The sequence below is a fragment of the Callionymus lyra genome, chromosome 1, assembly GCF_982586985.1.
Source record: "Callionymus lyra chromosome 1, fCalLyr1.hap1.1, whole genome shotgun sequence".
Classification (NCBI taxonomy): domain Eukaryota; kingdom Metazoa; phylum Chordata; class Actinopteri; order Syngnathiformes; family Callionymidae; genus Callionymus; species Callionymus lyra.
Window position 1 is genome coordinate 35032698 of NC_141818.1, and position 27884 is coordinate 35060581.

At 38.8% G+C, this 27884-nt stretch overlaps 2 protein-coding genes across 4 annotated transcripts; one reads left to right on the forward strand and one right to left on the reverse strand.

The window, feature by feature from the left end:
• Positions 1 to 1215: 1215 nt before the first annotated feature.
• On the reverse strand, positions 1216 to 21142 carry marf1 (meiosis regulator and mRNA stability factor 1). Of its 2 annotated transcripts, XM_087804586.1 has the most exons (27): positions 21027 to 21142; positions 20426 to 20628; positions 17098 to 17934; positions 16533 to 16695; positions 15940 to 16154; positions 15714 to 15831; positions 15474 to 15646; positions 14125 to 14625; positions 13599 to 13726; positions 13107 to 13259; positions 12395 to 12581; positions 10365 to 10543; positions 10172 to 10252; positions 9820 to 10059; positions 8534 to 8653; positions 8281 to 8459; positions 7985 to 8208; positions 7451 to 7593; positions 7259 to 7392; positions 6994 to 7196; positions 6138 to 6365; positions 5393 to 5629; positions 5087 to 5335; positions 4020 to 4080; positions 3846 to 3950; positions 3619 to 3783; positions 1216 to 3220 (listed from the first exon to the last, which is right to left on the reverse strand). In XM_087804586.1, exons 2-27 carry the CDS (start codon positions 20567 to 20569, stop codon positions 3081 to 3083), a joined length of 5307 nt encoding a protein of 1768 aa, XP_087660712.1. In that variant the 5' UTR covers positions 20570 to 20628; positions 21027 to 21142; the 3' UTR covers positions 1216 to 3080. The 2 variants fall into 2 exon arrangements, with proteins under 2 accessions (XP_087660712.1, XP_087660718.1); XM_087804592.1 differs by lacking the exon at positions 14125 to 14625.
• LOC148089224 (pannexin-1-like) lies at positions 20647 to 27505 on the forward strand. Of its 2 annotated transcripts, XM_087804632.1 has the most exons (7): positions 20647 to 20702; positions 22191 to 22373; positions 24070 to 24191; positions 25050 to 25243; positions 25835 to 26336; positions 27008 to 27154; positions 27221 to 27505. In XM_087804632.1, exons 2-7 carry the CDS (start codon positions 22193 to 22195, stop codon positions 27230 to 27232), a joined length of 1158 nt encoding a protein of 385 aa, XP_087660758.1. In that variant the 5' UTR covers positions 20647 to 20702; positions 22191 to 22192; the 3' UTR covers positions 27233 to 27505. The 2 variants fall into 2 exon arrangements, with proteins under 2 accessions (XP_087660758.1, XP_087660749.1); XM_087804623.1 differs by having other exon boundaries at positions 27008 to 27223.
• The last annotated feature ends 379 nt before the right edge of the window (positions 27506 to 27884 follow it).

Genomic DNA, 27884 nt, shown 5'->3' on the forward strand with positions numbered 1-27884 from the left:
TTTATTTCAACGTTTTTTTAAGCATTCAATTATTTTTTCAGTTATTTAATTAAACAAATAAAATGTATAAAGTTATTTTAAATAGTCAAATTAAAAAAGGACATTTTTAAAAAAGAATGAATGAGTTTTCCATCTCAATAATTCAAAAATATAATATTATAATCTCTAGCTTTTTAATCTAGAAATGTGGCATTATTGTACCAGCCATTTCATGGTTTAGTTATTAAAATAAACAAATCTACTTTTCAATATAAACATGATTGGTTCAAATGATTCGATAAAAAATTCAAACTATTTCATTTAATTATTCATAAAATACCAGAAGGTGCCTTAAACTAAAGAAAAGAATTAGGAGTGATTTATAGGAAAAATCTCATAATGTCACCTGGCGACATCGGTGGACGATAAAAGTAGAATTTTTAAGTCACCTGGAGGTTGAGACAAACAGCTTTTCAGCAATTGACGAGGAAACAACCTGGATGGTGTCTGGAGTTCCATCAGTCTTCTATGCTATGATGTAAGCAAGTAATTTTTATTTGTATAGCGCTTTTCCAGACCAGGGTCACAAACAATCAAAACAATATTCAATAAAGTATATATTTTAAAGGTCAAGATAAAACTGATAACACAACAGGAGTTCCAGAAAATCAAGGAAAACCCTGAACAAATAAAAACGTCTTAAGATGTTTCTTGAAGGAGTCAGTAGATCATCAAACACAGAGAGAGAGGAAGATCGTTCCAAAGCTTAGGAGCAACAGCCTGGAAGGATTTCTCTCCTCTGGTCCTGAAGCGTGTTCAGGAACCATCAGTAGATTCTGATCCACAGACCTCAGAGCCCGAGCTGGGGTGTAAGGCTGGATCAGATCACTGATGTAAGGAGGAGTCTGACCATGAATAGCTCTGAAAGTAAGAACCAGAATTTTAAAGTTGATCCTGAAAGAAACTGGAAGCCAGTGAAGAGTTTTAAGGATCGGAGAAATGTGAGTTCTTCTACTAGAGCGGGTTAGAATTCTCGCTGCAGAGTTTTGTATTAACTGCAGGCGAGACAGATCCTTCTTGAAAATAAACTGTAACAATAGTCCAGGCTATTGTATGTGGTTTTGTTTTTTTGTTTTTTAAAGCTAGCAGCCTAACTCCTCTGTTGTCATCCTACTCCGACTTCACCTGCACACATTCAAGATGACCATTAGACACACAGAAGACAGAGACGAGAGATTTAATGCTTGTGATTTTTATTAACAGAAACGTTTTGGTCCCTTCAACAGAGTTGCTACAATGGTTAAACAAAGACAGGCTGGGACTGTCCTTTTTTTTGGTCGTTGATGTACAAATCAAATTCTGTTCCCAAAGAAACAAGAAGCATTACATGAAACAAAACTATGCAGATGTGCATATTTCATCGGGACAGATGTTCCTCACTGGTGGAACCTGAACTAAGAGGATCAGCAGCCGTGAGAGAAAGTTGTCACTGGAGTTAGTCGTCACCGTGTCACTTCATGGAGGAACCGCCTAAAGCACGCCGTGCAGGGTTAATGATCATCGAATGGAAATCAATTGTTGTCCTGAATTCACTAAAGCTTCTGTCCAGGAGACAGTAACAAGTCGCAGCAGAGACCCCAGACTCTTGTAGGCGTTTACCGACAAGACAAATGTATTCAATTCACCTCATACCACATGTTTTTATGAAGAAGACAAACACCAGAACCAACACCGCCTTCAAACACAAACCTGCTCTCGACACCTCAGTTGTGCGACGTTTGATTCAGACACAACTCGGCAGAATTGGGTTGAGAAGACACTTCCGAGGAGGAGGAAACACCGATAGAAACTCTTTGGTGTGAGGAAGGAGGAGCGGGAAGGTTTGACGGCGAAACCCAAAACATGGTGGCGAATACAAGCCATTGTAAAAGCCAGTCATTCCAGAGAGATCGACTCTCGTATTTGGACACGCGCTCTGAGAGCTTCAGTGCGCCTCGGAGTCAGCCGGCAAACACCCGTCTCAGCTCCTCCCACCCCACCTTTACGCTCAAAGAACATTCACGAGTTCCTCTTACGTCTTTCTTCAAATCTATTAACTCATCGTGGACCTCCATGTGACAGGGACCCCCCCCCCATTCCCCCCCATTGAGACTCAACAATCACGAACCCTCTTAAAAACAAAAGGCAGATATAGAAATAAAGTCTTGCCTTCATCTGTTGCTGTGCAGCTTACAAACATGCATAAACTCTTATGCACATCCAACAAATCTGACACCACAGATGTGTAAGACACACAAACGCACACACTGACTGCTGGTCAAGAGTGTCATCAATTCTGCTGCGTCAGCACAGCAGGGGGGGGAGACGGTGAAGAGCATCAGACCCCGAGACTGAGAGAGCTTTTCATTTACCAGACTACATGGAGCCTTATAATACAATCTTTTAATTAACTACAAATGAGTGCAAATAGTCCCTCGTCCTCGTTTTTAAATCCACCAGACAGACGTTTTCTGCTAGTCGAACAGAATTCAGGTCAAAAACCAAAGTGGTCTTTCTTCATAAAAAGTCTTGGAATCCAAACAGATCAGTGGATTCTACAAGGTCAACACTTGAAGTCATCGAATGAAAATGAGACTGAAAGTTTGGGGCTCCAGGCAATTCTGAATTTGATGAAATGTTAAATTAAATTCTGCATTTCTAGTTGTGAAATAAGGTTCTTAAAAACTGCTGATTAGTTTTTTTTTTTTCTTACGGAATTTAAATTTGTTAAAGTGCACTTTTTTTTAAAATCTAAAAAAATGATTTTTCCCCTTTCTCACATTTTATGAGACGAAAGTGACACGGAGACGACCAACAGTTCAACAGGATAGTTTTGTGGAAAACTGTGACCAACTTCCCACCGGGGAAAATTAACATGGTAAATGGATATGATAAATTATATTCATGTATTTTCTCTGGAGTCACAAGTGCCGATCGTCTTCAATTCAAAGCACAGGCGTGTGGAGTAATTAGCACACATCACCAGCAGGGGGAGCCGACAAACAAAACACTCAACTCTGAGCTAGTTTACAGAACATGAGGTGTGTTGTACTTGATGAGGATCAGAGTCCTGCCGTGAATGAGAAGTTGGCCGCAAGCTTGATGCGACCCCGACCTTTTCTGCTTGGGCTCTCCACGGAGAACTGCACTTTCTCGCTGCCAGCGAAGGATTCGTTTGCGTCGCTGATCTCAGGTTTATTTTCTAAACGGAGAAGCAAAAGTAGAGATTTAGATACTTGATGATAAATACGTTTCTTTATTTAATGATGACATCTTTCAACTAGAGTACCGAGAGGAACTTAAGACATTTCCTGAAAGACAAAACCGAAGCATGAGGTAATGCAAGAAACTCTAAATATGCTTAAATATTGCAATACTTTTTCCCCCCTCGACACTGTATCGTTTAAAAAATAAATTATATTGGATTTTACCATGTAATGAGGCTAAGGCTAAGAGAAGCCATGAAACAGCACTTACACTGGTTTGACCATGTGGTGCGCCAGAAATAACATTTTTTAAACCTAAGTATTGTCACTTTAGTTTTGCTGAAGTCATTAAAAAAAAGCAAAATATAATTTAAAAATATGGAGAATTCTTAACCTGTGGCTGCCGTTTTGTCCTCAAAATGAATCAAGTCAGGATCGCGCAGGAGTACAAGGTCTGGATGGAGCTGAGGTGAAGGCAGACAGGATGGAACGGGGCCGCACAGCAAGTCCTCTGAAGAAGTCAGACACAGCAGCTCCGACTCCTCAGAATTGCCCACACCTGACAGAAGGATAACCCAGTTAAGACTTTGGTCAACATTTATGATCTTTTAGTGTTTTTACTCTGTCTTGAAGTTTCAGAACCGTCTGTACTGACGGGGCTGTCGCTGTGCTTGTCCACGCAGCCATCAGGTTGAGCGTTGTTGGGCAGTGAGGAGCTGGTTCTTGCTGAGTAACAAATATCTTTTAGGATAGAGTGTAGGGGGGAAGTTTATTCACAACAAGAGAGAGTTTTACCTTTCATATCGTTCTTCAAAACAATAATTCTCTTGTGCCCGTGTCCTTTGATCCACACCACCTGCAGAAGACGAGAACATGTTGCTACCTTGTGATGAAGAAGTGGACTAAACATTTCATAATCACATGGGGCAAGTTGTTCAACAGACTTAAATCTGGATCAAAAAGTTTTAGATTTTGGAAATCCTATCCTAATCTGCACTACTTGTATGCCGTTTTTTCCAAAGCAACATTGGATTGGAACACTCAAGCGTTTTTACTAGATCAAATCCAGATTTAATATTATTATAGGTGCTGTAAATGGGACAAAATATTACAATGCAATCTTACGTAGAGGTTCATATTAATGTTATTTTTCCATTTTAGAAAAAAAAACAACAACATCTACTTCCATTTACGATACACTTTACGAATACTCAGCTTAACCAATGCAAATAAAAATAAATAAATTGTGGATATCTTTGAGAAAAAAAGCTTAATGTCAAAGTTGATAAAATAAAGAATGTTCATGATTATAAAGTTTTTTTTATTTAAGTTTCCTATACAGTGATGCATGGAATATTGAATATATATCATTTTGTTTTGTTTTTTAAATCTGGCCATTTATTTTATGGGGACAAATTCATTCAAATGTATTTTGACTTCACTACACTTAACAGCCTATATTTACTTCATCACTGCATCAGTTCATCAAATCAAGTGCAAAATATAAAAAAAAAAAAAAAGAAAAAGTATATACACAAAATAATAAAGTATTTGACCCATTTTAAAATGTGTTCCTTGGTTTCCTTCCTCAAATCCACTATTTTGGAATTAGAAAACCTATTCTAAAAAAAACAAAATCAATGTTAGCAGATCTTCTAAAATATTTTTGAATAACAAACACAGATGGTTTGATTCGGATTTAAACTACGATTGGATGATCCAATCCAATTCCAGAATCCTTCCTTCCCTCTTATGATCAACCCATTTGATTCAATCTGACAACCATAATTAGATCTGAACAACAACTGTTCACTGACAAAGAAAATGGATGCGAGGATGGAGAATAAGAACAATCGTTGCACCTGTGAAATGGCACCGAGCAGCTCATCAGTGCTGTTGCATCCGTATGAACGGGACTCCAGGCTGCAGCCGGTGAATTTGGCGTACGCTGCGTGAAACTCAGTCAGGAAGATCTGGTTGTAGTGGTACGTGTTGAGCAGTGCACGGACGTTCCGGGCGAACTGGTAGAGCATGGTCAGTCTCACCAACTCGTCGCCGTGACAAACGTCATCGTTTCCTGCGTTCGTGCCTTCCTCGCTCTCATTGTAGACCTGCCAGCGAGTCTGGTCTTAAAACACGGCAGCTGACAAAAGGTTTGGTTTACTCACTTCTACAAGGTAGGGCAGGCTTTTCAGCAACTCGCTGAGGGAGAGGAACCCATATTCACATGGGTTGAGCAAGACTCTGTAGACGGCGAGGTATTGCTGACTCAGCTCTTCCACCGTCAGACCCTTGTTGACGTTCTCCTCCTGAGACATGAGCAAAGCCAGGAGCTGCGAGGTCAGCATACGCAGAGACTTTCGGTTGATCAACTGCACTTCCCGACCCTCCGGAGAGTCAACAACCTTGATTGTGGAGAGAAAAGGCCATTATAAATGAATTAAACATCATTGATCTGCAGCAGGGTTGAAGTATCTTAGAACCATCAGAATATTTAAATGTGGAAGTAAACATTTCAAGTTTAATTGATTTTTAAAGCATTGAACGATTGATTTTGATCATTTCTACGTTGGATGGTTGATTCATTTTAAATAATTGAATTAAAAATATTCGAAATCAATAATTTCATTTTTGGATTTTCCAATTACTGAATATTCAAATTTCTTTAATCTTTAATTTTGTAAATATTTATTTTTTTATTCAATTATTTAAAAAATGTAATAATAATTCAACCTTTCAATAAATACATGATTCAATTAAATTATTTAATAAAAATGAACTAAGGGTTCAATACAGAAAGTATGTAATTTAACCATTTAAAAAATAATTTGATGCTTCAAAAGGTTTTTTAAATAAAATGAAGCCGATGTTTCAATATTCTGACGGCATGGCTTCCACGGCACAGGTGGTTACCTTGACGACATGGCAGAGTTTGTTGAGCAGAGCGGAGACAGAACTGACGTCATAGTCCTGAAGTCGGAGGCCGTAACCAAAAGTCTTGCTGTACTCTGTGAGCAGCTGGTTGACAGGAAGTGTGGAGTTCCTCTGTGCACGCAGCAGCTTCACCAACTGAGCTGCTAGAGCCTTGATCTGCTCCACTTCAGTCAGCGTCAACACTTTCTCCTCGCCACATTGTAGCACCTGCAAGAAAGAGCAGCCCTTGTATGATTGTGTGTAATCCATCTGCATGCAGAATCAGAGTATGGTTATGGACAGTATTGTATGTATTGTTATGGACAGGATAAACTATAAAATAGTTTTTTTTTTATATTTGATTGTATTTAAAAAAATAGAATACAAATTATAAATCATCATTATAATTCCAAAATAACTCAATTTAAAAAAATATATATTTTATAGTTAAATATATGATTTACAATCAAATTTCTCAATACTTTTATTTTATTATAAATAGTTTTTTTCCCCCATTTTGAGTGTTTTTTTAAAACAAAATAATAAAAAATAAAAAAAATCTCTGGAGGTGCGACATGGACATGACAAGTTCCTGACTACGTTTCTTTCATTTTTGTTTTGTGCATCATGTCACGTCTTCCAATTAAAAAAAAAACCCCTTGGATTTAAAATGGCCACAAATGTGTTTTGAAAAAAGGTTAACAACACAATAAACACAGTGTTTGAATACAGGAGTCTGTTATTTCATCAAGAAGAGTGATTCATTTAATCACAATTACTTGAAATGAATCTACTGCAACCATGTGATGAATCCCACTTTTTAATTACAATTTTTTACAAAAGGAGACCAACTCACTATGAGAACTTCTGGGATGGCCTCGAAGAGCTCCATCAGTTTGGTGAAACCATAGTAGCTGAGCTTGCACTGGCGACAAAAGTGGTGATGGTATGTGGGGATGAACTTGCTGAAAGGCATTCGACAATGTGGCTGGTGTCGCAGCAGATCCACAACCTCCTTTCCGAATTTCTTGGTGCGCTCAATTTCCTCTGCGGTGCGTTCTGGAAACACAAGGTCATGGGTGTGACGGATGCTGCTCACACTTTTTAACTGGATACGTTACCTCTTTTGGGGACAGAGATGACCGTGTCTTCCTCCTGCTGTGCCACAGTGATGGTGGTGTCAGGGATTTCAGTCAAAAGATCCATCAGTTCACACGTGCCGTAGTCCATCACCCGCCAGTCCCTTGAGAAGCACCTAAGGACGGAGGATTTGATGATGAAAGGAAGTCATGAGGCGTCTGATGTTTACTCACCAGTGATACGCCTGCATGAAGTCCTTGAGGGCCACTTGTTTGCTGGCTTGAAATTTAAGCAGCTTGAGCAGATCTTGAGTGAAGCGCTTCACTTGAGCTCGATGAGTCAGGGTGAGCATGCGTTTGCTGCCCATCCCCAGAATCTGTCAAAAGGAAAAGTAAGTAAAATGGTCCTTTGTTTATTGCAACAAAATCCCTGAAGAAGAGACAATTTAATTCTGCACTCTTTTAATCTAGTAACATTTTTTTTAACTTGCAAACACAACATGGCGTATAAAGCAGCATACCGCTCAACAACCCTCTTAGTAAGGGTGACATAAATTTCATTGTACTGGTACAATGACAATAAAGACAATTAAATTAAATTCATAAATGGCTCCCATAATGCTTTGCCGCCAAGTCAACCAATCACAGCTGTCGATCGATTCCTGACTGTGGCTTTTTACAATACATTTAAAACTGCACTATTGGATCAGAAATATTCAAATTAATTTTAAGAAAAAGAAGCTTTTTCTTTCATTTATTCAAGCACACCTGTAAGACGTGTGGAACGGCCTCCAGCAGCTCCAGCAGCTTTGAGAAGCCGTAGTCAGACACTCTGCATTGCTTGGCGAAGTGATGGTGGTAGGATGGAATGAACTTGTTCATGGGCATGAGGCATGACGGCTGACTTTTCAGCAGGTCGATGATCTCTCGACTGAACTGAATGAGCTGAGGGTTGCCCACTGGACTCTTGCAGCGCTGGAGCCACGGCTCGACTGAGAAAGAAAAAAAATTAAAAGAAAAATAGACACGGTTTGACGGTCTAAAAGTCGGGTTTAAAACCTCACCAGAGTTCTGAGTTGGTGGTTTGTTGTGGATCCACTTGATGACTTTGAAGCCGTTCTGAGCCGTGACTATGCTGACACTGGGGACACATGTGATGAGGTGCTCCAATGGTACGCCACCTTCCATTGTCTCGCTTCCAAGCTGCAACGGTTTAAACTGGGCCTCATAACAGTCTGGAAAACTACAACACAAAACCGAACAAGGTTATCATCTTGAGGAAATAATTGGTTGTTAAATAAGATATCGGAGTGTTACCTTAGTAGTGGAAGAGTTCCCTCGTGTGACTGCAACAAACTATGAAGCTCGGACGCCAAAGTGTTGAGCGACATCGCAACAAATGGGATTTTATAGGAGTCTGGATCAAAGTCAGCCTCACTGGGGGACGGAGAGAACATGGTAAATGATGCACATTGATGACACTAGATCAACTGAGAAAGACACGTTAACCAAGTAGAAAATGAAATGAAATATGTGGAATGTTTAGGCAAGAAATCAAAGTGTGTGTCAACTTAAACAGCAAGATTAACGAGAGATATTGCTTTACCATCAAACCGTGAGATTTAAATTTGAATTGGTTTGCATAAAAAAAGAAAACTTTTTTTTTTTTTTTAGGTGCAACACTTTATCAATACAAAATAGTGAAGGATCATTTCAACAGCTCAAGACCGCAAAGTTTATTACCTTAAAGTAAAATTATATATTGTATGTTCAAATTATAAATGCATCTGTTCACATATTGGATTACTTAAATAAAGTTAAAAAATTAAATGGAGGATTTTTCCCACAAAGAAAACTAAAAAAGGCAGAGATTTAGGTCCATATACTGAATAAAGACACCAAAGTCCACTATTTGTGCTTTGCGTCCAACAACAGAACCAAGCAGAGGTTTCAAATATACAACTAAATCTTTACTTTTTCTGGAGATTAAATCTTGTTAACCATAATCACAAACACTCTGCCGTGATTGTTTAAGCACCAAGGTTTGTCACTACACATGATCAATCCGGGAAGTCTCCACCCTTAAGGGACTCGTTGTATAAACAAAGGAGGGCGTGATTACAGCTGGCTGTAGGAGGAGTGAAGACATTATTACATCATAAAGGACTCTGCTCTCGTAACCTCTCGTCTGCCCAGATCTCAGGAGAGAACTTTATAAATGAATAACTTAAATCATCATCATGATGGACTTTCTGTATCTTGGAGAGGAAGACTTCAACATTTGAAACTTGTGAGTGAGTTAGGAAAGTTGGGTTTTCACACTAGTTTCAATTTAAAGGAAAACGCCGTTTATCAACTATAGGGCTTTGGTCCTTTTTTGTCATTTTTGAGAGTTAATATGCTTTACTCCTTAAAAGGTTGTCAAAAGTGATAAAATGATTTGAAATCATTATTTTTATGCAACTTATTTAGTTTCATTCTTTTAGATTTGTTTTTGTTACTATTTACTTTCCTTGATTTCTGCTTGGCCCCTCACAACAGTCACTATATGATATACACTCTCTGGCCCATGAGGAAATCGCCCACCACTGCACTAGACTCACCTGAAGTTCTGCTGTGGGAAGTGTTGTCTGCAAACTGGTTCGTGATACTCGAGTTCCTCAAAGACAACAGGGCTGCAGCTCGTTGAGGACGATCCCACCTGAGACTGAGCAGAACCCAGTGGGCTCTGACGGACTTGGCTGCTCGGCAAAAGGCACACCAGTCTCGACCCACCCTGTTCCCTGATCGCTACCACTTCTGGGAGCTCGTACAGATCTCCAATCACAAGCCTGCGTGTATATCTGTAGAGCGAAAACATTTTAACATCATCTTTCACGATTTATTGCACTACTCTAACACAGGATACGCTTTATTCCCAAAGAGGAGCAAAGGGGAAACAAACAAATGTCCTACTTCTTCTTGTAGATCTCTGTAAACTTCAACAACGGGAGGCAGTTGGCAGGCGCTTCCATGAGAATGTTTATGATCTCAGCGCTGCAGAAGAACAATGGTTGTTAATCTCAGAAATAAACCAGCAGTAAAGGATCTGCTAAAATAAACAATGCCACATCAAAACAAAGATTATTTTAATTTACTTGGTCTGTACCTGAGAGATGAAAGGGATTTATTCCTGCCGCCAGTGATCAAAGACACCTGGATGCGTCTGCCTCCAATTTTATACCTGTGCAGCCCACTGACGGCACTAATGGCCTGCTGCAAGGAAAACATCTGGACCGTCGCTTTTAGTTGATAATCTGTGTGGGGACTGAGCTCCACAGCTTTTACCTGAATAAAACATGTTTTCATGAATCAATCATGGTCAAACAGGTCTACAAAGACCCCTTTGGACCCAAATATATAGTCAATATTTTGTATTAAGTCAAAATCTCTGGTAAAAGAGGCTCTTTAGAAGGACATTAAAATAATTTTTGCGGTCCTTATTCTTTTATTACAGGCTAGAAAGAAATGATATTAGAATCAAAAGAGGCACTTTAGTGAGTCATATTATAAAAGTCAATTATTTGCAGGAGAAAAACAGCACAGACCTGAGGTCAACAGTTATAAACAACTATAAACTGAAGATATATCCACAGATATGTAATCATGTTTACCCACAAGCTAATGTTTACAACATTACCTTTTGTATTAAAACCCAATATTGAAATACATTCTTGTATTCACCTTAATGACATTTTCTTTTATTATTCAAAAACCAAGACGGAAATATATTACTTTTAACACCCTGAATCGAAAGTAAACTCTGTGACCCTGAAGGTTTTTCTGGTCCTACATTCCAAGACCCTGAACAACTGGGAGTTTCATGATCAATCGCCTATACTTGCGCTAAAGGTGACACGGCCCTCAACGTGGGTCGTGAATGTTTTAAAAGATATATGGTGTAAGGGCATGTGCTATGAAGCACATATTTGTTTGGCTTATCTTGGCTGGTTAAAATGTTGAAGACCCAGAAAATAATGTAAACATCACATGTTTAAGTGACAAACACAGAAGATAAGGTTGAAGACTGACTAATCAGATAATTTATGGTCGTACCAGTAAGGGTTGATAAGAAGAGAGACACAAAACATGAACTTTGTTTTAGTCGTTTTAAAGAGATTGAGTAAAATAGAGCCCTAATCCAGTTATGGGGTAATGGTATTGAAGATATATCCTCAGATTGATCCACATATATGCACTCAATGATGGTTTAAATTACATATCCTTATTGTATGTACTCAATTGTTAACATTGAACATTTTATCTTTTATTCAGAGTTCAAACATATTCTTGTGTTTTATCTTTAACAACTTGTTATTCCCAAAGAGCGGGGTTCAATAGTTGAAGGCTGAAAGCATCTGTGCCTCAACTTTGTATGAACCTTGGTGTGCGTTTCTGATACCATTGACCGAGACCTCTGTGCGTCAATAGTTACAAACTGTGAAAGATGAATGTGTTGGAAGGAGGAAGCAGCCATGTTGGCATCCTCTCCATGTTGAGATAGGAAGCATGAACGCTCTTAAAATGTCATGACCCAGAATTTATGGTCTACAGACCTGGTTCGAGATAACAAGTGTGAAGGAAGACTGAAGATTTATTGTTCAGGTCAGTGTTTAGGTCAAGGCATGAAAACAACATCTGATGTTCCTGATGGAGTCAAAACATCCTGTACACCCAAGTTCGCAATTGTATACTCGAACTACTTCACGTGTACGGGGAGGATCTCGAGGTCTTTAAAAGAAGGGACATGCCCAGAGGTTTGCAGCCACTCTCTGGAAGGATCTGGTGGGTGCACCAGGATTTGACAGAGAGTGGACAGAGTGCACGGAATTTGACATTTTTAATAACTCAAACACGTTTTAATAGTTCCCACATTTCTGAATAATATGCACTTTTGTTAACTTCTTATCTTGATTTTTGTAAATTGTACTTGAGGTCTTGCATGGCCTATTTGTCATAATAAATTTACCTTAAATAAATGTATGGTTTTAATTCTAAGTTTCACTCTTCCTTGAATCAAATGAATGCTCAGAACTCAAGAGAGAAGCAGAGGACCGAGTTCTTCTATAAAACATACAAATCCAAGTCTGTTTTTTTCCTTCTTAAATTAAAAGGGATGTTCGATGGCTTTATTCTTACCCGTCCAAATCTGGAGAAAATGTTATGCAGCGTCTGTTGCAGATCCTTTCGGGACAATCTGTAATCCAGATTGGCGACTAGGATTTCAGCTCCGTCAGAAAAAGGCTCAGGTCGACCCTCCGGACAAGGGCTGCGAGGAGCAGCGAGCAGGGGAGAGGAGCGACTGGACAGACAGGGTGATGCACTTCTGTGCATAAAGAATAGTTTTGTTGATGAGCGAAATACATTTCTTGAGAGACTTTAATACACGTCATTATCAAAATCTCGCAGGGTTTTCTTAAGTCAATTTCCTCTGGTGCCACATTTTATACAGTGGCCGGTTTATACGTTTACTTTATTGTATTTTATACAACCCCTTTCATTTTAAAATATCATATAAAGGCCATTTTTTGTTATTCAATTGAACCTTTAAGGATTTGAGGAATTGAACAAAAACCCTATCGCCATAGGTACAAGAAATGGATTATAGAACTATACACAAAATGAAAATTGTTCAAGTTCTAAATTATCTTTGAGCTCATGATGGCCACATAAGTACAGTGCAAGGGCAACATGTGCCCCCCCACCCCACTAGTAACACTTTGCCCATGTCTGCTCAAGAGTGTACAACCATATATTATTGTATTAGTTTATACATGCCATCAATGAACAAAAATTAAAGATCATTTAGATCAAATGAAAACCCCTCATTTATCCAGAAATTAAATCTCACCTTGAGGACCATGAACCCTGTGAGAGGACCATGGGACTGAAGCTCCTGTGCAGGTTCAGTTTGCTGAAAGCTGATGGTGTACTGATCTTAAAATCTTCACAGTTCTTGTCCCTACGGTCAGACTGTGATATGTTCGGGGGATTGGAACCATCTCTTGACAAAGAAAAAGGGGTAAAGTCAGCACAACCAAGCACATACAGTGATCCTCCACATTTTGCAGTTTACATTTCAGCAGTCGGTCACAAAAGGGTGATTTATTTGAACAGCAGTTATATAATCACTGAAATAAATGTTATTTTCCAAACACAATTTTAACACGTTAAAACTAAAATGGTTCCTACTTCGCATATTTCATTTAATTTAAGGGAATTTTCAGAATGTAACCCCCATATTAGAGGCACCCATCTGTGCATTTACATCCTTGCTGAAATTTATGATGATTTAAATGACAGGCTGACGAACGAGGGGCCACGACGACAAACATGATGATACCTTCGTCTACCCACGGATGCTCCCGTCGTTTGTTCATAAGCTCTGCTGTCATCGAGTGAAGAAGCGGATGCGGCTTTATCCAGGTGATTCATATTCCGAGTTGCTTTATTCTCCAAATCGCTTAACTCCTGGATGAGAAATAACAATATTACTCATAACCTTTTCGCCTGCATAAATATTGGTCTGACTCATTGGAGGAAATATGGCAGCAGGGGGGGGGGTTGATGCAACAAGACATTGACAATGTCAAGACATTTGATTTAGAGGTGGAAAATGAAAGGGGATGCAATGAGAAACCAGTTTATCTTACGGCCAACATTTGGAGCATTGCAGACACATTTGGGAAACAAGCTTCTAAAGGACAATGAAGCAAATGGATGATGTTTGGAAAAGCAGCAGGTTAGTCAAAGCAGCAACAGAGGAAACTCTGCAGGAGAGCGATGCTTTAATGGTTTACAAGGCAGCGAAGACAAGGACAAATGGCTATGAAGGTTAAGCTGAAGCAGGCGCCGGCGAGTCTGCTGACCTGATGGGGCTTTGCTGGGACACCACCAGGAGGCTCACTGCACCCTCTCTTGGGGCTGTATGGCCTCTCAGGCACCGTGCCAGCACTGACGCACGGGCGGGTTGCTCTCCATGGCCTTCTGGGTGGCCTCGCATTCTCCAGGGGCAGAAAAGAACAAGAAAACAGGGGGGCAAATGCTCCGTCCTGATTTTGCTTGCGAGGTGAAGAAGTTGGATGAGTCCGATTTTCAAGTTGGGGCTTGGAACCAGCATTGTCAGAAGATTTCGGCAAGAAGGAAAGGCTGATTCTGTGGCCGAAGACGTCCTCGTTTTCCATTCGCTTGTGTGCACGCGCAGCTGCATCATGGCTAGCAAACCTGAGGACAGCCGTGCCTTGGTACATGCCCAAAACCTTGCCACCGCAGTTGTCAGAGAGGCGGCGGAGCCTGAGCTTCACTGCATTCCGAAGATCCTTGTCACAGTTGACAGGAAGGTTTTGCACATAGAGGAGGTTGAAACTGGGCTGAGGGAGTGGAGGAAGACTGTCTGGGTTTGTATAATTTGCAAAAGGAAGTAAATGCAGAGGCACGCTTACCAACTTGAGAATGAACCTTAATATGAAAAAATATATACATTTCTAATGGCTTGTTGAAATCCACACCATTAAAAAAATGTTTTGGTTCAATTTGCAGCCACATCAAGAAAAAACAATTAGTGGGTTTAAACTATGGAAGTATACCAGTCCCTTCAGAATATTGTGGTTGAATTAAACATTTCAAATGAGTAATCTTATTTCTCTTCGATTGAAGTTTTTTTTTGTTTTTTTTTAAATAATTAAATAATTTGTATGCATGTATGTACGTGTGTATGTATATAGGTAGAACTTTATTGATCCCTCAGGTGGTCTCCTTCGGGAAATTGTTTATATACATTATACCAACATTTTTTTATGGAATTTGGGAGGCTACAAATAATAAAATATAGAATTTAGAAAATGTATTTTTTAAATAATTGGGAGTTATAAAACTACTATACATTTTAATACAATTATTACAGAAATCCAAGTTTCAACATTTCAAATGATAAATTCAACAATTCAATAATCGGAGACACTGTTATACTTCCTTATATAACACAAAAATAATTTATGTTTAAGGGGCCATAATGCATGCAGGTCATGGTCCGAAGAGGATTTAATAAATAAGGCCACACTGCAAGTTTCTCCATGTCATTATCAACATGCATGAGAAAATGTGCGGTCTGATAACATCAGCCATGAATAAGTTAAATTGCTTTATATATTAAATCCACATATTTCAAGACCCTAACTGGTCCATTGTCGTTTTAAAATCCCACACATGCAAGTCCTACCTGTGCGTTGGTAAGCATGCGGGGTGGCAAATCTGCAGTGATTTCTTGGAAGGCTACGTGTTGGTTGGCGTGTTGCATCAAGGCCGGTGACGTCTGATTTCCGTGGACGAGGATCACGTGGAAACCATGGCGGTGACGCAGGTCACTTAACTCGCTGGCAAAATTGATATCCGCTGGCAAAGAAGGATTCGACGTCAGGACAAAATTGATACGACTCGATCAGAGGTGAACTGAACCTACAGGATACTAAAACAACTGTGGCAGGTGCAGCGTGGGTCTCGGCGAAGCGCCGCAAGCTTTGGCGAAGTTTGTCATCAGCGGCGTTCTTGGATGTCGCATGGATGTGAGCAACAGTTACCTGGGAAGAAACAACACCTGAATGCGAAAATAGCGCTGTATACAAGTGTATCGACATTTTCCTACACCCCTGGTTTATACAAATTCACTTGGGGAAAATTCTGGTTACCTGGCAGTTGTTGAGCTCTTGGATAACAGCTTTACTCTCCTTGTTGATGTCACAGACGCATATGAACTCTGCTTCACGATGACCTTGGAAGAAGCGATCGCGAATTCGCTCGACCACGGCTCCAGCCGAGCGTCCAGTGGGTACGCTGCAGTTCTCGATGTCCCAAAAAACACCAACTGGCGGGATATTCTCTGTACCTCCGCCCTCCAAACAACCTGTCAGTAATATATGTAATAATGTGTCGATATTTTTAACAAAAAAAAAAAATGTAATCATTTGTTTTCAAAAGAAATTAATATCACTTCTTGTTCACAATACATTGTTCAAGTCCATCCAAAATGTTAAAAAAAGGACCCAACTTTCTATTTAACAATTTATTTTTAACATGACAAAACTTAAAACTGTAAAAATAATTTAAGTTGGAATTAAAAGCGTCTCAGTCAGGCAAGTTCAGATGCTGGACTTTTTGCAACTTGGTATTTTGACCCATCCGTCTTCTGCTCCTACACAATAAGTCTACTTGGTTACACAATCGGCCTATAATCTATCAACCAAATAAATAGTTACCGATGAGCACCACTTTCTTCACTTACCATAACTTTGCCCAGATTTGCCAATGTTGGTCATTGGCATGCGTACAATACCCTCGGAGGATGTTCCACAACCGTTACAGACTGGAATAGAGATCGGAGCCAAATGGGGAACGGAAACAATTGGCCAAGACTTCTCCGATTCTGAAGCTACGCCATTCCCCGGCTGAAAAATAGATAAATGAAAGTGATACAAACACTGACCTTAAAATGTGAATTTATATATGGAAGTAATTTGTTTAATCAGAAATGTCTGGTTTTTGTTGTTGTTTTATTTCCAATTTAATAATTATAGGAAAAATATCGTAAATCCAATATTTTTTTTATTTGTAGCCTTTTAAATTCGATAGACATTTTTTGCAGTATACTTATATTAAATTTAATAACTTAATTTCAAAGGCTTCAAATTAAGAAATATTGAATTTCGAAAATGTATTTATAAATTATTGGGATATCAAATAATATAGAATAAATAGATAAAAACACTTTTATTCTATTCTGAAATTTACGTCATTGATATACCTCCATAGTTTTTACACCATATAACGAAAAGTGTAAAAGAACAAACCTTCAACAAGCACATCTGGCAGAAATGAGCGCCCTTCACACAAACGGTGCGTTCTATATTTAGCCGAAGAGGGTCGGAGCAGTAGAGTGTCGATGTTGAAGAAGCTATTGTCGTGGTTGCCGGGTGTTCACCGAAGGTTGTGAATCTTCTTGCCAAAGAAGTGCAGTTAACGCCACAGGTGCAATACCGAGAGGATGCCAAGCAGGGGTCGTGCAATGGGAATGAATGGGAGGAAACGGAAAGAAGTGAGGAAGCCAAAGGGGCTTCAGGGAACTGAAGGCTGGGTTGACTATGTGGTAAACCGACACTGGGATGGTTTTGCAGAAGTCCCGAGCAGCAAGAAGGACAGGGATGTGACGAATGTGGTTGGGATGTAGCAACAAGAGAGAGCAGCTGCGGCTTAAAATCGTAAGTGTGCAAACTATCAGCCGTGTCCCCCTCACAGTTCAGAGTAGGTCTGTAATGATGAAGAGGTAAAGCTTCAGAGCTTCCACCCGTGTTCATCATGGTGGCTTCTACAGAACTGAGAGACTGAAGGTGTGACACATTCCTCCCGGTGCAGCCACCACCAACACCTCCACGGGCTGTTGACCCGTACTCAGTGCTGCACGGGTCACAGTGGGAGCACATGCTTACTTTTGTGCAAGCCCCATCCTTCGTCTGCTGAGGTGACGGAGGCTGTTGGGAATGGGAGTCAAGTTTGGGAGAAAGCAAAAGGGAAGGAAGCGAAGCGAGAGGGGCTGCAGGGAAGAGCTGGGATGATCGGGAGGTGGGAATGTGATGAGGTGGGGGGACATCCTTCAATTGCAGCACAGTCCTGTTCTCCATGATTTTTGTCTGAAATACAAAAGACGGGCGTTAGGGTGATACCCTGGTCTTCACGTCCAGAAGGTCTTCTCTAGCAGCGGAGGAACAAAGAGCCAGAAATGAGAAGAGATAGGAGGAAAAAGACCAGGAATTCCCTTTTTGAAGGAATCTAAGAAAAATGTCCATACACCAATATATTTGTATTTTTTTCCAAGATCAGTATCGATATTCAAAAGCACTGCATCAGCTTTTATTCTTACTGTTCTTATGATTTATGTTTCAACAATGTTTTGTTGCAATTAACGACTGCTGCACATCTGCCACAAGAACCGGGTGATTAGGGCTGAACAATTATTGAAAAAAATATATATAATTGCAATTACTTCTCCAAAATATTGCGATTATTCTTTCAATGTCCTCTTTTTTATGCATTTTTTTTTTTAAATCTAATACAATGACTGATTAACTTTACATTAAAATGTATTTCTCTTTTATTCTCGAAAGGTAAATTAAGCATACCTTAAAATAAAGGGAGAAGGTTTATTTAGTTACGGTTAAGGTAACTTTGATGAACACACACAAACACGCCAGTGTTCCGCATATGCGGATGTCGGCAGACAAACGTCTCTATTCAAATGTACGAAACGATGTCAGGGTGTAAAGTTTTTGATAACACTGTAGTTCGTTTCTTACTGCTGCTCTTTAGCTTCACTATACGTCACTGATCAACGGGTTAAAGAGTCTCTCCCCGTCATTTTGACAGCTCGAAAATTACATGAACATTAAATAAAATCGCAAACTCTGCGATTTAAATTCGCATATTTAAACATTGCGATTATATCTCAATTGCGACTAATTGTTCAGCCCTACCGGTGATGACTAAGGACGAGAGGATACAGTCAACTCCAACAGCTTTTAAAGCTGATGTCTGGATGCATTTTGGTTTCAAAACAAATAAAAGCAATTACGTCTTCGTCAAGTGTCATGTGTTCTGTAATTCTGAAACAATTCAAGTACTTGACAATAATACAAATATATCTTTGTTACTACACTATCACAAAATATTTATAGCATATGCCAGATTCTTGCTAATACACAACACCTAGATTACAGCTGTTTATTGTGTCTTCGGGTTGAAAGTAATCACTTCAGCACTAGACTTACAGATCAGCCTCACAGGGAAGCCGAAAGCCTGCAAGCCCGGAGCCATAACTATTTATATCATATGGACTTCTGGAATAACCTTAGTTGAACCAAGCTAATAATGTGTTCATGTATAGTATGTGTTGTGAGAATGTTGTATGGAAGACTAAACAAAAGTCACATGTTAAACTCAGATAGACAAGATGATCTTTGCGACCTTGATTCTGTAGTTTTCCAGGAACATTTCAATAGATTTGTCATTTGTATGGTTCATTTAACCCAGGGGTAGGGAACCTGGTCCAGAAAGAGCCGCAGTGGGTGCAGGTTTTCGGTCCAACCATTCAAGAGGACACATTTTATCCAATCAGGTGTCTTAGGAGTGTAATCAGTTGATTGTCAGTCTGGTGTTGCTTGTTCAGCTGAAACCTCATTGGTTAAACTGTAAATGCTTGATCGGTTGGAACAAAAACCTGCACCCACTGCGGCTCTTTCTGGACCAGGTTCCCTACCCCTGATTTAACCACTGAAAGGCTACCGTTTCAACAGGACCAGATGCAAAAGCATCACTTGAAGTGTCATCTATGGAAACGAGTCAATGCATTTGGCAGCAACAACAGTCCCGGGTTTCACAGCCCAGATGTCACTGTCAAGTGACCGCTCTTCCGGGATTATACAGGATTGTATGATGTGCAAAGGCGCGACTTTTAAAGCCATTGTCACTCAAACTAAGGCATGAAAGTCGATATCCTAAACAAAGATCTACGAGGTGTCTTATTTAAATATAACCAGATACCATTGATAAATTATTGTTGTCTGTGCAGAGGATGTAATTAAAATGGGATATGATTATTTAACCTTTTTTCTATGAAGCAACCAAGTAAAATTTTGCAAATTATGTTTATTAGCATAATATGTATCGTAAATGGAAAAAGCTGTAAATTGGTTAGATTAAAGAACAACTAACGTGTTGATTCCAGTGCGTCTTAAATGGACCTCTCTTATACCCATCACCATGTGCCTGTTTGTACAAAACTCTTTTCATTGAAATAGTGACATCAGAAAATGTACTTAAGCCCCGCCCACTGAAAAACATCATTTTTCTAAAAACATCATTTTTCTCGAGATGAACTCATTATGCATTATAACCACACATCAATCCTGGAACTGGCTGACATACATCCAACAAAAAAAAGAAAAGAAAAAAGTGTTCATTGATTTTGAAACTTGCTCAATAGTGTCTAATCTGGTAACATCTGAGACTGGATTGTTCTTCATGCATGAAAATGTGTCATCCCCCAGTCACATGTGCTGTACATTTTTGTAAAGCTAAACCATAAACAAACAAACAAAACCCACAGTGAATCAACTTATTTCTTACTTTTAAATCCAACGGATCCTTTTCATGAGAGGAGAACCCGTCCTTGAGCTTCCATAGCAGTGCAGAAGAATCGTTTTGGGGGGGATTGGTCCATTGGAAGGGTTTAGAACTGCATACGGGTCTTTCCTTGCCGGCTGCTTCCATCGCGTCACCCAGAATGGTCCTTCAAGCCACTTTCATTTCCCCTTCCTTCATGCCACCTTCTGGACAAACAAAAAAAACAACTCTGGGCGCAGTCCTCTCAGAAGTGTCGACATGACCTCGTAAATAGTTCAAAGTGAGTAACTTAACACAGCTGTGGGGGGGAAAGAAAAATGTTGTTTCCCAACCTAGAGTGACCCGATAAATCATTATCCTTATCTTCAACATGCGTTTACTGAATTCCTACAACACCACGTCACGTTAAATCACAATTAAATTTAATTTGTAGGGATTAACTCAAAATTAAATCAAAAATTGGCCGCCGACTCCAGCAGCTAGCTGCGGCTAACTGTTGTTAGCTTATGTAATGTCAACACAGCGGCCCGGCGCGCGGAAAGAAAACAGCCATACGAGTCGTGTAAGGCGAACGTGTTGCAAATAAAAACGCTGATGGAAATACCTGAGGCGTCCTCCACCTTCACATCTTCCTTCAGCGTTCTCTCCGTTTCACTTCTCCGGAAACCCGCACCTTTTTGTAACTTGCCTTTGCCGTAAAGTAGCGGCAGCTGTCGCAAATCAATGCTCGAGCCATAACAACATATTGAACAATCACAAGAACTGTCCCCATTCCCACAGGGAAGATCGAAGTGACACAATTTAAGAAGTTTCCTATAGCTTCTCGTGTAAGTTATAGTTTGTTTTTTTACAACACATTTTCCTGTATAAAATATTTGTCTCATCCGGCATCACTATTGTTGATGCTGAGGTTGTCTATGTTAAAACTTGGCTATCCAAATCCAACAAATTGAATTTGATGTATATAATTCATACGTGTATAGATCTACATTTCAAATTCGGAACCCAAAATGTATGGAACTTTCCTTCTAAATATTTTGTAAATCCGAGTTTAAATAATAAAGAGTAAACATAATAAACAGACAAAGAAAATTAAACTTACTAAACTTTCAAATAAATACATTTTACATTTCCCTTCTTGGTTTCCCATATTAAAAAAGTATCCTATGGTAAATGCAAAAACGGATGCAATAAGAATGGATAAAAGACATGTATGTAAAAATATTATTATATAATTGCCCATTCCATCATATATATAAAGTTTATGTTTACGTGTGTATACATGTTTTGAATCGTGTTTAATAATATTGCGACGGTATTAAGTTCAATTTTCCACAGTTACTATGAAGAGTGTTTCATATTTCTTCACTTTTTCTATACCAAAGATTTTTTTTCCTATTATATTTTGGGAAACGCATATTCCTTTCATGCCAAGCATACACCTCTGAAAAAGAAAGACATCACGCAAATAATAAAAACAAATCCGAAAAACGCTCATATTTAACGGTCAAGTAGATAAATCAGTCATCTTGGAAACAGTTTTGGCGCCATCTAGCGGCAGAACTAAGCGACCCCCGAACCCCCCTCTGTTGATCCAGATCGGGTATCGTAGCGGGACAGCAGGTTCAATCTTCCGTGGTGGGTGCAAAGCAGATGAGTCGAGGGTCTCACTTTAGTTCAGTCCGCCCGTGACTTGCGTCTGTTTTGAGTCAGTTCTACTCAACATTGTTTTCTAATTCAACTGGTCGACGCCGGGTTTTGTCCTCAGTCATGGCGATCGCTCACGTCGCGACAGAATACGTCTTCTCCGACTTCTTACTGAAGGACCCCACGGAGAGCAAGTACAAGGGGGTGCGTCTGGAGCTGGCCGTGGACAAGATAGTCACCATTCTGTCCGTGGGTCTGCCTTTGTTTCTCATCTCACTCGCGTTTGCACAGGAGGTGTCAGTGGGTGAGTTTGGTTTTTGTTTTTTCTCAACGTGTGTGTGTGTGTGTGTGTGATGTCTACGCAAACTTGTGTCAAAACAAGCAAACATAAACAAACGCATCTTATTTTAAACACCGGCGTCTACAGTCTAGTGAGTAAAAAATAGAAAAGGGCGTGGTTTCACAAAGCGCGGTTCTAATCTCCTCCCCCTCCTCCCTCAGATCACGCCCTGAACTGCAGCTTCTCACCCACTGATGGAGACAATAGTTTTACAATAAATAATTGTATAATATATATATATATGATTCAGGATCATATTTGCTCGATTTTTTTAAATGCTGAAAAGTGAGTTGCACTTAAATAATCAGTGTTTATGCCTCTTCAATTATTTGAGTATTCAAGGATTTTTTATTCAAAATTGTCATTTAATTTACCAGGGATGGAGTGAGATTAAAAACGGAGATCCTTTGAGAAAACATATAAAAATACGGATAAAAAAACCCATTTACTTATTATTTGATTTTCTGGAACTCCTGTTGTGTTATCAGTTTTATCTTGATCTTTAAAATATATACTTTATTGAATATTGTTTTGATTGATTAAGCGCTTTGTGACCCTGGTCTGGAAAAGCGCTATACAAATAAAAATTACTTACTTACTTACTAATATTCATTACCGTGCGAGCAGGTGGTAACATTACAAATAGAAAAATAGTAGCTCAAGATATAACAATATGTTGTGTTATTATTATTGTAATTTAAATGGAGCAGAGTGAAAGGATGATGTTCTATGTTTGTATCCTTTCAGGTTTTTGTGTTATTCTCCTTCGATCTTTGCTCTTTATATTTGCACTTTGTTATATCTTTGCACTTTATTTATTTTACTTGACTTATATTTATTGCGCATTGTTGTTTTTATGAATCTTGCTGTACCTTTTATCGTCTGCTGTGAGCTGGAAATCTTAGCTCTCCAGAGGGATTAATGAAGTCTATCTAATCTAATCTAATCTAAAGAATAAAGTTACATTATTCATTACCATGCTAGCCGGTAAAAAACATTAAAAATAAAAAAATAACAGTGACGAATAATTTAAATGTCATATATTTTAAATTGTTATTATAATTCAAATGATAAAGTTACAATACTTCTTAAGTTTTCCTGCAAAAATTAAAATGACATATAAAAAAAATACTTATAAAGTCACAATTTTCATTAACTGTACTCACAGGAAAAAAAACTTGCTTAATATTTAATCTGCTTCGCAGGAAGTGACATTACAAATGAAAAAATACGAGTACAAAACAATATAATAGTATATTATTATTATCTATGTAACATTCTTTGAATTAAATGTATGTCAAATTAATGGACAATTAAAAACCTGTTTAGCTTTTTGCATTGTGTTGTCAAACACCAATATTGTAATATCCGTTCAAAGAACATTTTATTTTATTTTCTAAATATATATTTAAGTTTTTGCCTATTTTAACGTAGGCCTTTCTTTTGAATTGACAACTCCCGCCCTGATATTAAAACAACTGACTCAACTTTTCCTGTCACAACTAAATCATCAGGAAAATAATACTTTAGTGTTCGTCTTAGTAAGAGGCCAACAAAACAAAGTGGGCTTCATTCCAGTGAAGATTGAGCGTAACAGCTGGCAGATGATTGTTGCATTGCTGACACAGCAAAAATGGCCTCTTCGTCTTTTCTGATGCAGGATCTCAGATCAGCTGTTTTGCGCCGACCAACTTCTCGTGGAGGCAGGCGGCTTATGTCGACTCTTTTTGTTGGGCGGCGGTCCAGCAGCAGGCCGACAGTTCCCCACTCTGGCTCCATAAGGTACTCGTCGATGATTTAAGTTTTGTTTCATTTTCATTCCACTGATTAAGAATGGGGGGTTAGGGGGTTCCTGTTACATTCCTACTTCACACTAACTTTAGACCCCCCACCCACAGCTGACTGACCTACTTTTACATGCCTCTTGGAAGACAAAAGGAAGTCAGTGCTTCGAGGCCTCATCCCAGAATGTGGCTTGAAGAAACTGCTTTAAATAGCAAAAGCTTGGTTTCTACCACATTTGAAATCGGTTAATAGTTTTATGTTTTTTTCAGACGAAATGTGGGGATATATTTTACTTTTACATTTTGATTCACCGATTACTTTAGACCCCCACTGCAAGCATATTGACCTCCACGTAACGAAAGCTGGGTTTGTGTTACACTTGAAATTAAGCAATAAAAAGTATAAATGGATACATTTTTATAAAAATCCTTTTTTTAAAAAGGATATATGAAAAACCTATCGATGTTGAAGGTTTTCACGTACACAATTGAAAATAGAAGAAATCAAACCAGGTGACACCTCACATGTGATGCAATCCGTCAAAAGATTTCGGATCCAAAATAATACTCGAAGAGTCTGTTTCAATGAAAATGCATTGAGAAAGTCATATGTCAAAGATTTAGTCAAATTTGTTTTGTTTTGCGAAAGAAAACCTTTCAAGAGAAACAATGAATTTCTAAGACATCCTTAACCCTTGTGTTATCCCAGGGTCAAAGGTTAAGAATGTCGTGAATAAAAAGGTGTTCTGGAGAGAACCACTGTACAACTTAATTGATCAAATTACTAAGAATTCTTCCTTTAATGGAGGGTCGATGATCTTCAAAACAAGCAACAGCTGATTCTCCTTCATTTCAGTTTTTCCCATACATCCTCCTCCTGCTGGCCATCCTGATGTACATCCCAGCGCTGTTCTGGCGCTTCACTGCCGCCCCGCATCTGTCCTCGGATCTCAACTTCATCCTGGAGGAGCTGGACCGCTTCTACAACCGTTCCATCAAACTGGCAAAGAATCTGGCGTCGCTGGACTGCGGGGATAATTCACAGGAGAGGTAGAGATGGAAGCAGATCCGTGTAAACTTTGAATGTTTGAATATAACATTTAAACTGTTTAAAATAAGTAATTTACTTGATTATTATATATATAAAGTAAATCCTGACCACAAAAATATTCCAATGCATAACAAAAAAAAAATCGAATTAAAAATTGAATGATGTAAAACATAAACAAAAGGGTTTTTATTTTTTGAAAATATATATATATACGTCTTTCAAATGTCATGTAAAAATGTAAGTAAATTTGTTCCACCATCAGAATATTGAAATTTAAAAGGCTATGATCCAGAAAATATATTGAATTCAGAACACCTTGACTATTAAAATGTATGTGTAGATAAAAGATGAATTATGAAAATGTATTTTTAAGTAAATTATTTAAAGCAAATTAGAACAAAATATTGAATTAAATGATCAAAGATTCACATGTTTCAAATGTTGAAGTCTTCCTCTCCAAGATGCAGTTCTCCCCCGTCTGAAATCCAGGCAAACGAGAGGTTACGAGAGCGGAGTCCAGTATGATGTCATAATGCTTGAGCGGGCGTGGTTATGATAAACAAGATTTCCTCTCGTTTTCTCACGTCTAGCGCTCTCGATCTGACTGAAAGCTGCTTCAAGTACCCATTAGTGGAGCAATATCTGAAAACAAAACGCTTCTCTCGCCGCCTGGTGGTGATGTACCTGGCCTGCCGCGGCGCGACGCTGCTGATCCTCCTCCTGGCCTGCATCTACCTGGGCTACTACATCTGCCTGGCGTCCCTCACCGACGAGTTTTCCTGTGACCTGCGCACCGGCGTCCTCAGGAACGACACCAAGGTCCCGTCGGCGGTGCAGTGTAAGCTGGTGGCCGTGGGCGTCTTCAGGCTCTTGAGCTACATCAACCTGGTGATCTACGCCTTCTTGTCTCCACTGGTGGTCTACGCTGCCATCGGGCCCGCGAGACAGACCTCCACCTTTCTCCGGCCTTATGAGATGCTTCCTGGGTTTGGTTCTCTGGGTGTGGTCAAGCCCTTCTACAACGACCTCAGCATCTACCTGCTCTTCCTGCAAGAGAACCTGAGTGAACTCAAGTCCTACAAGTGTCTGCAGGTATAGCTCACGTTTTGGGAAGTCGTTCAGTGCCAGAATTTTGAATTCAAAAGTTAAATTAGTGAAATAATATCATTTCCATTAGGCACTGAATTAATTTTTTGGAATATTGATTTTGGATTTTGAATAATTTAATTTCTATAATTTCTTTATTGAAAGTCTATTTTTATTCTTATTAATTAAATCCACAATAATTCTTTTTTTTCTAAATAGATTACACATTTTATTTATCAAGCACTTCAAAACAACACACGTTAGCTACTAAGTGCTGTGATAAAGAAGATAAACGAACCATAAAAAAGCAATAATAAAATGCAAAGAGATAAAACATACCATGAGATAATTAAGGATAAAAATCAAAGGATGAAATATAATCAGTGGTTTGCTCGGTCAAAATCCATAGAGTAAAATCTAATTCAGATCATTCAAAATTACATTTTCTAACTTCAATATTTTTAATTTCATAGTCTTTTTTAATGTAATATTAAATTATTGGTATAATAGTGCAAACTCGAAATGGAATAAGTTGTAAGAGAAAAATCATTCATCTTGAAAAATTTGGAACCTACAAATTCAATTATTAAAAACAACCGAAAATAAATTCAATATACCAATTATTCTCTTCAATTCTTCAATGATAACGAATTCATCTTGTCGTGTGAACCCGTCAGGTGCTGGAGCTGCTACAGGAAGCCGGAGAAGAAGGCTTCGACACCATGTGTCTGCTGCGAAGCCTGGGTCAGGTGAAGACTGACGTGATGGACAGTAAGAACGCTTGTTCGCGCAAAAAAGACGGAGTTAAAAACAGCCCCTGTGACGTGAGTAGAGGAACGTGACCATACATTGGAGAAGGTTAACAGATAATAACTTTTTTTTTTCTCCAGAAACCAAAATGAGCACTTGAAGCACTGAATTTCAACCATCGCTGGACTGAGTCAACACGTTTACCTCATTTTGTTTTTACTTTTCTTGTACTTTTTAATGATTCAATTAACTTATGAGACATGTTCCTTTTATCTGTATAGCTTTTTTTTTTATTAGTGATGCTCCTGAGTCTGCTTCAAGTTCCCAGTGTATTTCTAGTCACTTGTCTACTCACAATACTTTACAATACTTAAAGTGTTAAGGTTTTTGTTTACATTAGCTCATGGCAACAACAACTGTATGAGTCCGACACTGATGCCAGAGATATAGAGTGGAAATGACACATTGGTAATGTTTTTTTTAAAAATAAAACAAATTTAAAAAAAGGAAAATTGATTATATTTTTGTGGTCAGGATTGTCCACGTAGGTGTGGTAGATGTTCTTCAAAACCTTATAAACAAGGCATTTTGGAAATAAAACGGAAAAAAGCATCTTTTCAGTCGTTATCGGCGTATCCAACTGAGGGGTACCCAGAACAGACCCAGGAAACACCACAGTATTCACTAGGAGGCACACCTTTGGGAAGAACATATTTAAATAAAATAATAATGCTATAATAAATCAAGTGGTAAAGAAATGATTACTAGCATATCTGAGACGTGACGTCACGTTTGCTCTTTATA